Raw genomic sequence first — 13,271 nt, 5'->3', positions numbered from 1 at the left:
ATTTCTCTCTATCTCTCTTTCACACACACACACAAACCCCTACATCAGAAGAGGTCCGGACCTTGTCGTCTGTCTGTCAAATCATTTGGATGTTAACAGCATCAGGCTTGAAAGGCCTGGGGAAGTTATTTTCCACGGCACTTCCCTTCCTGTCAGCCGGAGAACAAGCAGGGGGATGCGAGCGGTTTGGTGAGACGGTGGCACAGGGACACACGAGAGCGTGGATCTCCATGTGTTGGTGCTGTACAACAGCTTGGTCGCCTTCGGGGCAGCGCGAGACCTAGGATCACCTCTCTCTTCTCCGCTATTCCCTCATTCTGTCCCTCTCTCTCTTTCACACATTCTGCTGATTAACGCTTAGTGTTTCTCATCTTAATACCCGCCTCCTGTTCTTAACGTACATCATACGTTGGAGTGGGTGTTGGTGTGCATGTTTTCAGAGGTCTTAGGATATGTTCTGCAAGTCCTACTTGCGCTGATTTTCCATACATCTATTCATCGCATTTTTACTTGGCACAGTGATGCAATTTTAACACCAATGAGCGACACTAAAAGTATTCTCCATATTAACGGCACTTATAATTACAAATATGTAAAGAGCAGAAACACTTAACTAGGAACACTTTGGAACGGGACTCCTCAGGCACAGTGACTGTTCTAGAAAAGAACAACTGCTATGAACATCTATGAGACTGCACCAACACAGCCCAAAAACCTTCATCATGAACCTGTGATGAAGTGCTGGGCAAGATATGGCTCAGAGTGTGCACTTTCTGAACAGCTTGGAAAAATGGTGAGAGGCTGAGAGAGTAATTCTATGGAAATAACCAAGAGACAAAACGTGTCATGTATTTATGCTGTACACAGCTTAGGTTGCACACGCTGCTCTCATTCAGAGAGACTGGAACAGAAGAGCCGTGGTCCGCTTACTTTCTCTGGTGGTCAGTGATCAATCATTAACTCCAGCACTGTTCAGAACCCTAGTAGGTACATGGCTGAACACACGGAGTCAGAACCCGATCCTCAGTGCCAGTCAATGCCACTCACTCTGCCCATCTTGGGTGATGACATAGGTTCGCCGCTCCGCCCTGGGCTCCCGAGCTTAACCCCCCCCCCCGTCCACCGTTACGGTAACGGCCTCGGCCATCTGTCTCTACACTAACCTGAGCGAGTCCCATGAGAGGGGGTTGACTGACGCCTGGCCCGTGGCACCTGTGTCCATTGCCAGCTCACCAGCACGGCACACAGCGGCCTGCCATATGGTGCCACCCCATACGTCCAGAGAGAGGGAGAGGAGAAAGGGGGAGACCTGCAGACCCATTCACGCTGGTATCGATCCTGTGTTGTGGTACCGCATGGCTGTGTAGGTGTTCTAATGGGGGTTATTGCTGGAGGTGGACTGGGAGAGGTGACATCACACCCCGTGAAGACTGCGAGGAGGTGCCTGGAATGATACTACATCCAACGCTACAGTAATCACTCAGAACAAAATGACACACACAAATGCCATTTATTAGGGTCACTGCGTGAAAGACTGCTTTAAACACTTCCACAAGCAGCTTTTTTGGACACCAAAAAAACCCAACTCTCCATGAACTACGAAACTTTAAAATTAGCTCTCTGCTGCCCCTGTGTGGTAAATGCTAAATACTACACCGTCGGTGGACTTCCCGTTAGCGATGACCAGCAAAATCTTAGAAAGTTACCTCAGCCACTTCAGTTACTTCTGTTTGAATAAATTGTGACACTGCATTGGTAAAACCAAAATATATATATTTCTTAGATTTGATAAAATATAGTTTTATTTTTTCAAAAAAGTTACAAATAAAGCAGGTGAAAATAATATTTGTCCCACATTGCTTTCTTTTAAAGTTTACATACACTATACATCGTTTTCTTTTCAAATATAAGAAAATAATCAGTGTTTTACAACACTCCAGAAAACTGTACCTTAATAATCAGAATGGCACTATACACCATTACTATCCTGTTTCTCATCACATTCATATTTCCTTTAGAATATGATTGTGTCTTATGGTGATTTACATGTATTATTCTAGTGTTGTAAATATTATAATTACTCATTGCTGAGAAAAACTCATTTCGTAACCATTTCCAAACCCAACTTAACCCCAATTTCCTATCTGCAAATACAATGTTCTGTTGTGCAACCATATAAGCATTTATAAACCAAGACAATTGTGCACTATGAAAAATACATATCATCTGTAACGGGTGTACTAGTCATGTACATTTTTCCCTTCATTTCCTACTCCATATTCTTTCTTGGCACTTACGCTGCAGTAACTACAGATGCTGGGGGCAGCAGTGAGGTACAACATGACAAGTTATACTGTGATGTGAAGAATGAGTCTCAGGAACGTTCTCAAGCATAAAGGGAGGGTTCACTGGCCCACGCTCCTACTGCTCTCAAGCAGAGCCAATGGGGCAGGGCTTCTTTGGCCACGAAGGACGAATGTCTGGAACAAAAAGTAAGCTACAAAACAGTCAGTGACTACCGGCCTCAGGTAGGTCAATAAATAAACTGGATAAAGCTGGATGAAGATCTCAGGGGGGAGCATACATTTGGTGATTCTTAGCTATACCTGGCACCACGAGCACAAATTCCTCTATTTATGATTATGACAAATTAAAATAAATTCTATATCTCACTACCTAAGTAATAAATATATTTCCTAAGAATACATTAAAATGCATTTGGTCTCTACTGTTTTAAACAAAACAAACCACTCTGCTCATATGCAATATTCACAGTTCTTATATGCAACTTCTTACGCTTATGATAGGAGTATCAGCAATGTAGCGATACTTTGCTTTTCGTACCAGCAATCAAACAAAAGTAAATTTAGCAGTAAATCTTAAGGTCCTCATCAACTGCTCACTTCTTCCTGTTTATCTATAACTGTTACATCACTTCCTCTCTTAGCAGAATAACTAAGTTTGTAACTCTAAACTTTGTCTTTCCAAACAAGGCTGTAAACTTAAGGAGGTGTGCTTCTTTGCCAGAAAAACAAACCTCCACTATAAATGCCTGTTTAAGACATATACTGTGAAATATGTCTTTGTGTGTAAAAGGCTTCAGTAACTTGACTGGTGATGAAAATATGAAAAACATTAGCCATTGACATGTGTTAAAATATTAAGAAATGCTAATAACTTATCCAATATACAATAACTAAGAACATGAAATGAATCATAACATTAATAATCTCAAACATTCTACCCTTTGGTGTTTATCTGCTAATTAAATGACAGAATGGTAGCATGGGGTGTAGCTTTAGAAATAATCCTCAGAAGGAGCAGGTGAGGTCAAGATACATCTGCATAGATTGTGATGGGGAATAGCAGGAAATTATCAGCGAACCCACCCAACTCCAAAAAACAAACAAAAACATACACAAATGAACGGCACATAAATATAAAATACAGTCATTATAGACCTAAAGCTTTGGCCCTCTGTATCCTTGTTGGCCTTTTGATTGTACCTCCCTACTATAGCCAACATTCTTAGTAATATCACTGATCTGGTCCCATTACAACTGTACACCACCCACCCAATAAAGTGGTAGGACAACTGAAGGACATGGAGAACTAATACTGAAATGTTCATGTCTGTGGGTTCTCAATCGCATGGCAATCTCTAAGGCAAATATTGCCAGATCTCCTGCAAACAGTCACCGCGCTAACCGGATGGAGGAGAAGGCAGCGTCTGTCTCTGGAGCTTCCGCAGGTCTGCAGAAAGCATCTGATAGAAGTGCCATGGTGGTGCTGCCCGCTCAGAGATGGACACTGTGGTGGTGACCCTTGGTGGCTTCAATGTCGACCCTGCGCGCCTCAGCGAACACCAGGAATGTTCCCAGCCCCATCAGGTTCACCATAGTGATGAGGGTGAAAACTGATGCCCACGAGCCAGTGGCCTCAATCAGATATCCCGAGAAGTACACCATGATCACCCCTACACGGCACACACAGTCACACACTAATTAGCCAATTAGCTTAGGACTAATTAGCTCATAAACTACATATGGCAACACGGATACATGTGCGCACAACCGTACGCACTCCACCAAAGAGCACAGCTGAATCTATAGCACTTGGAACTTCAGGTTTTATTGCCAGTGGTCATGAATTGTTATTTGTAATATGCTTCTTGCCCTTGAGACTCAGAAAACAAATATCCTGCAATGCACGATTTAATAAAATCTGGAAATTTAATAAAATTTGAGATTGGAAAGAGACAGAGGGCACTCCTCAACACCACACATCTAATCTTACCTGTAAATGCACCACAGGTGTTCATCACACCTACGAGACACAAACAAAAGACTTTACATCCACAGCACCCTTTACCTGCATTACCAGTGGACTATATTAAGGCCATCCAGCAGTGAGTGGGAGGATACGACTTACCAAAAAGGGCTCCAGCGCAGGATGGGGCCAGATCCTGGACGTTCACAGACACACCACTGCACAGACATGGGGAGAATTCCATCTCATGAGGACTCAGGGGCCGTTTCAGCTTTAGGCAGCAGTGCTCCTATAATAGGGTGCTAAGAGGGCAAAATGGCAGAGGTGGGTTTACCTGTGGCTGAACGTGGTGAGGCCCATCATAGCAGACACGAAGGCCACAGCCATGGGGAAAGTGGTGGTACCGCACAGACACAGGGTAAACACGCCGGATACACCCATAGAAAAGAACTGAGAGAGAGAGAGAGAGAGAGAGAGAGAGAGAGAGAGAGAGCGAGAGAGAGAGAGAGAGAGAGAGAGAGAGAGAGAGAGAGAGATGGTGACACAAACTCTCATCTGAGCATCTATCTTGTATCTGTGTACACGTGATTGTGCGTGAAGGTTTAATGCATTACCTGCATCAGCTTCCTCACTGAAGCAGTATCATAACCTACCAGACACACAGAGGTTAGAGGAAGACAGAGGGTAAAAGAATAAAACAATGGCTATTGATATTTGCTCTCAGAACTGAAAACTAAGTGCCTCATATATAATTTGTGTACTCTTAAATCTCACAAGAAGACAAAATGTTAAATTTGCCTTTTGATTTGATTGACATATTACTTTTTGGTGTGTGTGTGTGTGTTTTCATACCCTGACTGATGAGATGATCAGACAGGCAGCCACTGAATAGTGAGAAAGGAATGGCCACAAACCACGGGATCACATTAAACATCCATCCCTGGAGACACACACACACACACACACACACACACACACACACACACACACACACACCTTATGGATGAAAAGGTGGGGGGGGGACAACGCAATTATATCATATCAAACAGAGCTCTCTTCTACTGAATCCACTGAACAGTATAAACCTTCTTCACGCTTGCACTTTAACTCAAACACCGAGATAACTGGATGCATTCATGAACACTGATGCGACCCCTGCTGGAAACCGTATGTAATCGCACAACTCTGGAGCAATTGAGTGTTGAGGAAACAAATGTAACAAGTGTGCTCAGAGGGGAAAAAAAAAACAAAAACAAACAAACAAACAAAACATCTGAAAACAAAATGTATTCATTTCAAGGCAATCCATGGTACCTTATTTCTCAGAAATCATATCTATAAATTATCACTAACCCAAAGTACAAATCAACTCAATGGACCAGCTTGCCTCGGTCTTGTAGCGTCACCTTAAATTTGTGAGGAATTTGTGTCCTTTTTAAGGACAAGACTTATAACCTCACATATCAAAATTTCTACCCACTCCCTCTCATTTGTTCCACAACTTTCTTCGCCAGTCTCCCTGTCTTCTCTGAACGATATAGTGCATCTCGGATAAAGGCCACAAGCTCACCCTCTCAAACCATCATGTCATGTCTCCTAAAAGACACGCTTGATGTAACAGGGCCCAGTGTTCTAGCTTCATAATCATAAAAGAGTGAGCGTTCCTAATTGTTTTTCAAACTTTTTTCATCTATTGCTACTACGGTGTCCCAAAAGGTTCCATCCTAAGGCCAGCTCTTTTTCATTATATATGCTCAACAACAACAAGCGTCATTTATAACATCTATATATTTAATTTCAGTGTTTAAAATATTTAATAGCATTTAATTTCACTGTCGTTGAGGATACTCAGCTTTGTCTACCTTTATAACTGAACAACCTATGCTCTATAAGGTATCTTGGTGAATTACTGAATGATATAAAAATGTGGAGGGCTAATAACTTTTACCAATCAAACAAACGAAAAATTCATCTAAATTTGCTGAAAACCTGTCTAAAACGTATGGAGCACTGTCAGAATGTGTCAAGGCCAGAGTTAAAAAAAAACAACTCAATTATGTCATGATGTTAGTTTCTACCAGTTCAGAGGAATTTCCAAAAAGGGATCACATCACACCAGTTCTAGCCTTGCTGCGCTGGTTTCCAGCCCATCACAGGGTCCAGTTCGAAGTTCTTTTATTTGCTTTTAAAGCATTTCATGGGCAAGCCCCATCATACCTCGATCATTGATCTGCCCGTATTCACTGCGGTCCTCAGATCAGCTATTGTTCGCTCTTCTGTGCATCAGGTCTACTCTCTCTCAGTTTTTAAGACTTACAACACATCTTTCTACTCTGGGATTTTCATTTCTGCAGCCATGTGTATGTTTCACGGCATATTTTTTTCCTGTGTTCTGTTTTGTTTGTTTTATGTAGAACCATGTATTTTTTTCTAAACTTTACACAACACTTTGGTCAACATTGTGACGTTATATGTGCTCTGTAAATAAAATGTAGTTCAATTGTAAGTAAGCAAAGTAAATAAGTACACGTACATGCCTTATTTTCTACTTATGTGGCATCACAATTTACCTTAGAATCAGGAAAAGTGTCTTTGAAGAAAGTTGGTAGCCATGACAACAGGGTGAAGAAGGTGCTAGCAGTACACAGGTGTGTAATAATGACCGCACTGACGGATGTCCGAGAGAGTGAGAGAGAAACAGAGAGGGAGGAAAATGGAGAATAAATATGATATAGGACAGGGCTAATGATTAAGGAAAAGTTTAATGGTGTTTAAACATATCACAAAATCATGATATTCAGGATGTAATGTCAATAATATAAATTTGATAATATTCATTTCAGAACTATATGATGTATTGGCTATGTAGTCTATACTATTAGATACTTTACTAAAGTCTATACTATTAGAAACAGTTATTTATTAGAAACACCTTGGAAGTGTACAGTTAGGGACCATGTGCCATGCACAGCCTGGACTGGCCATATGCCAACCCCTCATCAATGGTCATTTTCTGACCATGGGCCCACTTTTGGCTGGAAATGTTTGATGGCAGACCACTCATACCAGCTGAATAACCATGCCACTACCATGTCAGGGTCACTGCTGTGTGGAGAGTGGCCCACCACCCAAATAATATCCGGTCAGCCATGGTCCTGTGGTCAGAACCAGTGGTGAGGAGTTGGAGGATGGCTAACAGACTGCACATGGCAACAGATGGACTGCAGTCTGTAACTGTAGACCTATGAAAGCCACCTATCAAACAGGTGCACCAAATAAAATGGCTGGGGAGTGTAAGTGCAAGGGAGGTTTTTCTGATAAAGTGGGTGGTGGGTGTAAATTTGGTGCCTCTCATGATGTATTGTAGGTGAAAGCCTGTGGCTAATGGTAACTTTGTCCTTACACCACCACATGTTATTTAACCTTGCAAAATCAACTTTTGCCTTAACTACACACCTTTTGACTTTAATCTCTCTCTCTGCTCTGTCCCTTTGTCTCACTCTCTCGCATGCACAAACACACACAGATGGATTTATGGATGGATCTTAGAGGATTGTTTAGCTCCTTTTTGCAGGATTATGGCCACTGTGGACTTAGTCACACATTAAGTAAATGTGTGCCGTCTCTCGTTATTTCTCTCTCTCTCCGTGACAGACTCACACACACACTCACACACACACACACTCACCCACTCACACCACACACACTCACTCACTCTTACCACACACACTCACTCTTACCACACACTCACTCACTCTTACCACACACTCACTCACTCACTCTTACCACACACTCACTCACTCTTACCACACAGCTGGCTGTCTGAAGAGACGCAGCCAGTTTCTGCGGGACAGTTTGGACTGGGTTGCAGAGCTGCCCAGAGACTCCAGTGTGATGATGGGTCCTGAACGCACGCACACACACACACACACACACACACACACACCTACAGTTAAGTCTGAACTAGGGACACCAAATGGATACTCTAAAAGAATAAAAGGAGCTGATGAACATCAGGATTCCCAAATTCTAATGGCAGCATCTAATTCAAAGAATCACAGTTCACAGACTCTCAGGAAACACCACACACACTACATCCCCTGAAACCTCCGGTGATATCCTCATGCCCAGAGTAATATTGCCTTCACTTTCTTGCCTAGTTATACGCTACTCACAGTCATAGTCATTGCAAAGTCTAGCCTCTTTGTCGTAGAGTATACTAAGCATTGTGAATTTATATTTGTGCTTTTCTGTGTTTTAGACCATTGCCAGTGTTTGGTTCTACTACGGGTTTTTGCCTCATCTTGGATAGCCCTGCTTGCTCCTGTTCCATCGCCCATGTCTACCACCTCGACTCTGTATTGGAGTTGCCGTTTTGGATTTATTTGCCTGGACTGTATTGTTGTTAATAAACTGTTTGATTGATCATCATGTGCAAGCGTCTGATCTGTTTTGCACCGTGACACTTTACTCAAACAATATGCTTGGCACACTGCACTGAGGCTGTGTGTATGCATGCATGACTGTCCAATTCCAAACTATTGAAAGATGTTTGTTTTATCCATCCAGCAAATCACACATTAAATTCCTTAATCCATTATACTCCATCTACTTCTTCCATAATGTCCAAAACCTCTGTGAATGTACAGCCATCAATTTCTATCTACCTCACAAATCACAATAAATCAGACAGGCTAAAGACTGTTTAAACACACCCACACACACACAAATACACAGAAATAGCATACACATAGCTACAATCAGCTCATTCATGTCAAATGCACCCTTTGCTGTATACAGTGTAAGCACTGTTAACAAAATGTATACATCCAGTAAACATCTACAATTCATGCCTGACACACAAATGTGCCTAGCCCCCATGTCTAGTCCAAGAAGAGAGCACATACCCACATGAGCTAAGTGCAATTTTTTGTCTGCCATCTTTGGGGGGGAAAAGGGTAAGAAAACCCTTTAAAGTACAAGAGTACTCAATTTTTAAAAAATTTGTTCTGGACCATGTACGACAATAACCCTTCAAAAGCAATACTTGCTCTACTAGTTATAAGCCGCAATGCTTTTTGGAAAACATGTTGCGCACATAGACTCACCCTCTCCCTTAAGCAGGTACTTCCACATGCAGTAGGCCCAGAGCATGGACAGCAAGCCGGAGACGTAGAAGACACTCTCCCAGCCGTAGAGGTCCAGCATGACTGAGCCCACTCCTCCGATCACCAATGTCCTGCAAGGGCCCAGAGGCTCAGCACAGACATCTCCCTTCAGCCTTCCCTGCCCGCCCACGCCCTGCCCAAGCTCACTCAGCCACTCACCCCAGGTAGGAGCCGCTTCCAATGGTGCTCATAAGAAAGCCGCGCTCACTCTCCACCACCTTTTGTGAGCACAGGCTGGCCAGAGAGGGGTAGTGCATGCCTGGATGGTGGACAGAAGCAACAGCCTGAGATTTAGAACTCCATGTTAGCACCAGAAAACAAAACAAAACAATAAAAAAAAAAAAATAAAAAAAAAAAACGCCGCTAGACCAGATGGTGTGGTCAAACTCGGACAACAAATGACTATTAGATGTGAGAAATTATCAACTGTAAGGACATGCTCTAGCATAGCAAAAACATGCAAAACTGTAAAGAGGCATAAGGTGGGTGTAAACACTGATTATATCATTAGCTGTGACAGCAGAGAATTTCTTTATCTACTTTGTGACAATCTAAAAAGTCTTTCTGATTAAGAGCAGCTCCTCGGCAGCCCACAACAGTAACGGCCTAACATAATTACAAACACTCTAGAAGAGCCTTGCACAAGGCTACACTTTTTTCAATTTTTTTTAAAGAAGTTCTGTTTTCCATAGAGGTGTATCTGTTCATAACTACAGCCACTGTTGTGGGTACCCTTCCGTGCTGCTCCACTTTGGCGGCATCGAAACACTAAAAACAAAGTTCCAAGTTCACGGAAGAATAAAGAGACCTATTAACATTGCTAACAGAGGTAACGTGCTGAGCGACGCTGAGGCTGGCTGGTTGATGCTGTGACCACGGCAACAGCCCATGCCCCTCCCCTCCACCCACCCCTGCTCCTCCACCCCCTCACTCACCCTGCATGAGGCCCATGAGGAAGCGCGACACAGTCAAGGAGATGATGGGCCGGGAGCAGAAGTGGGCCAGGATGGGTGTGAATGCCGTCATGGCTCCCCATGCTGCGGCTGACAGCAGCAACACCTTTTCTCCTCCCACCCTAAAGGCAAACACAAATGGTACATACAGCTCATCCCAAATACTTCCAAGCGAGTGAGTTCCAGCAGCACTAAGAGTTATGGATAGGGGATCGGAGGAGACACCATAAACATAACCATATGGCCAAGCATTTGAAACATCTCATTTTGGTTTCTAATGTGTAAAAGTTTCCTTAAAGGAGCAAGAACTCATTTTTTCCAATCATTATTCTTCACATTATGAAACAGCCATTACACTAACACCTAGTGGCATGGACGTTGCAGATATTGTGTATTAAATCTAGGTATTACTTAAGCCAAACTGATAAAGAATGGAAAATGTAGAATACATTTTAACTCTTTAATATAGAGAAAAATGATCATGAAAAGTTATGATGCATGGTAAAAAAAAGTTTCAAATCATTCTTGTTTATATGATTGAGCAGAGGCAAGCAATTTCTGGAAAAAGATAATACAAAATAAATGTTATACTTGTGAAACGCTCACTTGAGGTTTCATAGAAATATGCAAACCACGCTGGACACCAGTGACATCCTCTGAAACAGGAGCCACACCCTTTACTTCACAGCGTCACGATTTCCTCACAGATGCAATTTCGTTCTCAGTTGTCCACACATTCGCATTAAACGAGACAAGCGTGAGACATAAGACTAGCCGGGTGGAAATCGGAGCCAATCCGTCAATAACTCCAACTCACAAATAACACCACCATCATTACACGGCCACCTTACTGACCTGTCACTGATGTAGCCTCCAAGGACCTGAGTAAAGCAGTAGCCCCAGAAGAAGCTGCCCAGCACTATGCCCGATTCCCTCTTGGACCAGCCGAAACGCTCTGCCATGTTCACAGCACATATAGGCATAGCCACACGGGCACAGTACAGCAAGCAGGTGCCCAGCAACAACACCACAGTCCATACCCGTGCTACCGGCCTGCAGACAGATTAAATAAAAACAAAAACATTTCTGTGTGTTACAATTGTTTGCTGCTATCCGGACATCCGTGATAGGAGAGCAAATACCTGCGATAGCTGGTAGGTGAGCTAAATTACCTGTTTAGTGCAAAAATGCATATGTATATTAAAAGATAAGAAAAATAGATTAAAAATTATTTGAAAAATTGTAAACATTTTTTAAAAGGTTAAGGAATATAAATGTGGATGAACAGTGTGCGTGGAATGGAATCTCTGACAGAATTCTAGCAAAAAATAGTTAGCTATGTAATTCAAGAAAAAATAATTACAGTAGTTTTCGAAATCAGAAAATCTAATCGCATGTCTCATATACTTCATTCATAAAAGTAGCGACATCTGCTGCAAATAAATTTACCTCATGAGCTAATTACTATTGACATTTTGACATTTAAATAATAAGAAGCGTTAGCCAAGTTATACTGTGTTCTGTAGTTACACCAAACCACCAAGAGACATCTGACGCAATTACTTTGACTTCCAATCATTTATTTTAGGCTTAGTTAATGCGTAAGTTAAAACAACACATTTTAGATAGCTAGGTAAATAACTAACTTAGCTAAGTGACTATTCTCAATAGTGCCAGAAATGCTGAAAAACGTAAATCGAATAGAATTAGGTTTGAGAATTAGCGTTAATAAAAGTAAATGTAATAATTAAAACGTAAAAATAAAAATTAAAAATTAAAAAATTAAAAATTAAAAACTTTACCCAATATGATTCTGACAAATGAGTGAGATCACGAACGATAATCCCTGAATTAGACACAACATTGCTTTGTTATTACTGTAGGTAGGTAACAATATGTTATTACTGTAGGTAGGTAACAATAACTATTAGCTAACCTAACATTTATGAGAATTACTGAGGTAGCTTGCTAGGTAGTGACTACGCAGCTAAACACAGCTATGTACTTTGAGAACACTGAACTTTGAACATATAGATTATGAACACAGAGTTATAAAAATATACACTACTTTTTTGACATGATACGAGATGATAGCGCACTCACCTTGACCAGTTCTGATTTGATTCTGGCCACTTTTTTTGAGATCCAGCTGGTCCACAATTATCTGCTGGGTTATCGTTAACATTTGGCAAGTCTGGACAAGAGGTCTTCCCATGTTTTTGTAGAACTGCCATTCAACGCCAAATTTTGTTTGTTTCGCACTATTTCCCGGGGCTCTTCTGGGGGTTAGCTCTCCGGAGCGTGACAGGCAAAAAAGCAAAAAGATGAAAAACTAGTCTTTTGGTTCCTGTTACCCGGCAGTAGCATCTCCACTAAACTGCTGTGCTGCTTTACCTGAATTATAAATTGAAAAAGGGACCGAGTAGTTGGCGTCACCGCTGACAAACCGAACAAGACATTCTAGTTTGCCTGCTTGGAGAAGTAATGAAATTCCACGTGTCAGTTTTTTTTTCCTTACAGCCCCCTAATCCCTCCAACTGACGGTAAATGAAACCAGGAAGTAATGCGACTTAGCCCTTTCATGCAAAACAACACATACCGGCCCAAAAAAAACGTTCCGCATATTCTCATTATAAAAAGCTTTATTACAAACATCTAACGAACATACTGGATGCCTGAAATATCGCTTGGCGGTATCCTTCTAAACGTTGACAAATTAACATTAACCTATGTACTGTATAAATAACATATAAAACACGTACGGCAACATCTTCTCATATGCTACGAGTATAAGTGAATGTATATTTGAAGGAAATCTAATGGCCGTAATTCGTGGATGACCAGTACCTCCTGTTAGCCAGCCAGCTAAACACGCCTTCCT

At 41.9% G+C, this 13,271-nt stretch overlaps 1 protein-coding gene across 1 annotated transcript; it reads right to left on the bottom strand.

The window, feature by feature from the left end:
- Positions 1-1,522: 1,522 nt before the first annotated feature.
- Positions 1,523-13,167, bottom strand: slc17a9b (solute carrier family 17 member 9b). Its single transcript, XM_027007000.3, has 13 exons — positions 12,494-13,167; positions 11,246-11,443; positions 10,373-10,512; positions 9,597-9,696; positions 9,378-9,508; positions 8,077-8,173; positions 6,840-6,936; positions 5,122-5,209; positions 4,884-4,918; positions 4,604-4,719; positions 4,432-4,487; positions 4,297-4,326; positions 1,523-3,976 (listed from the first exon to the last, which is right to left on the bottom strand). The coding sequence occupies exons 1-13, from the start codon at positions 12,622-12,624 to the stop codon at positions 3,798-3,800; spliced, it is 1,398 nt and encodes a 465-aa protein (XP_026862801.2). The 5' UTR covers positions 12,625-13,167; the 3' UTR covers positions 1,523-3,797.
- Positions 13,168-13,271: the final 104 nt, after the last annotated feature.

The sequence above is a fragment of the Electrophorus electricus genome, chromosome 24 (assembly GCF_041902795.1).
Source record: "Electrophorus electricus isolate QZ-2024a chromosome 24, ASM4190279v1, whole genome shotgun sequence".
In the NCBI taxonomy this organism is placed as follows: Eukaryota; Metazoa; Chordata; class Actinopteri; order Gymnotiformes; family Gymnotidae; genus Electrophorus; species Electrophorus electricus.
This window is presented reverse-complemented; position numbering and strand designations above follow the sequence as displayed.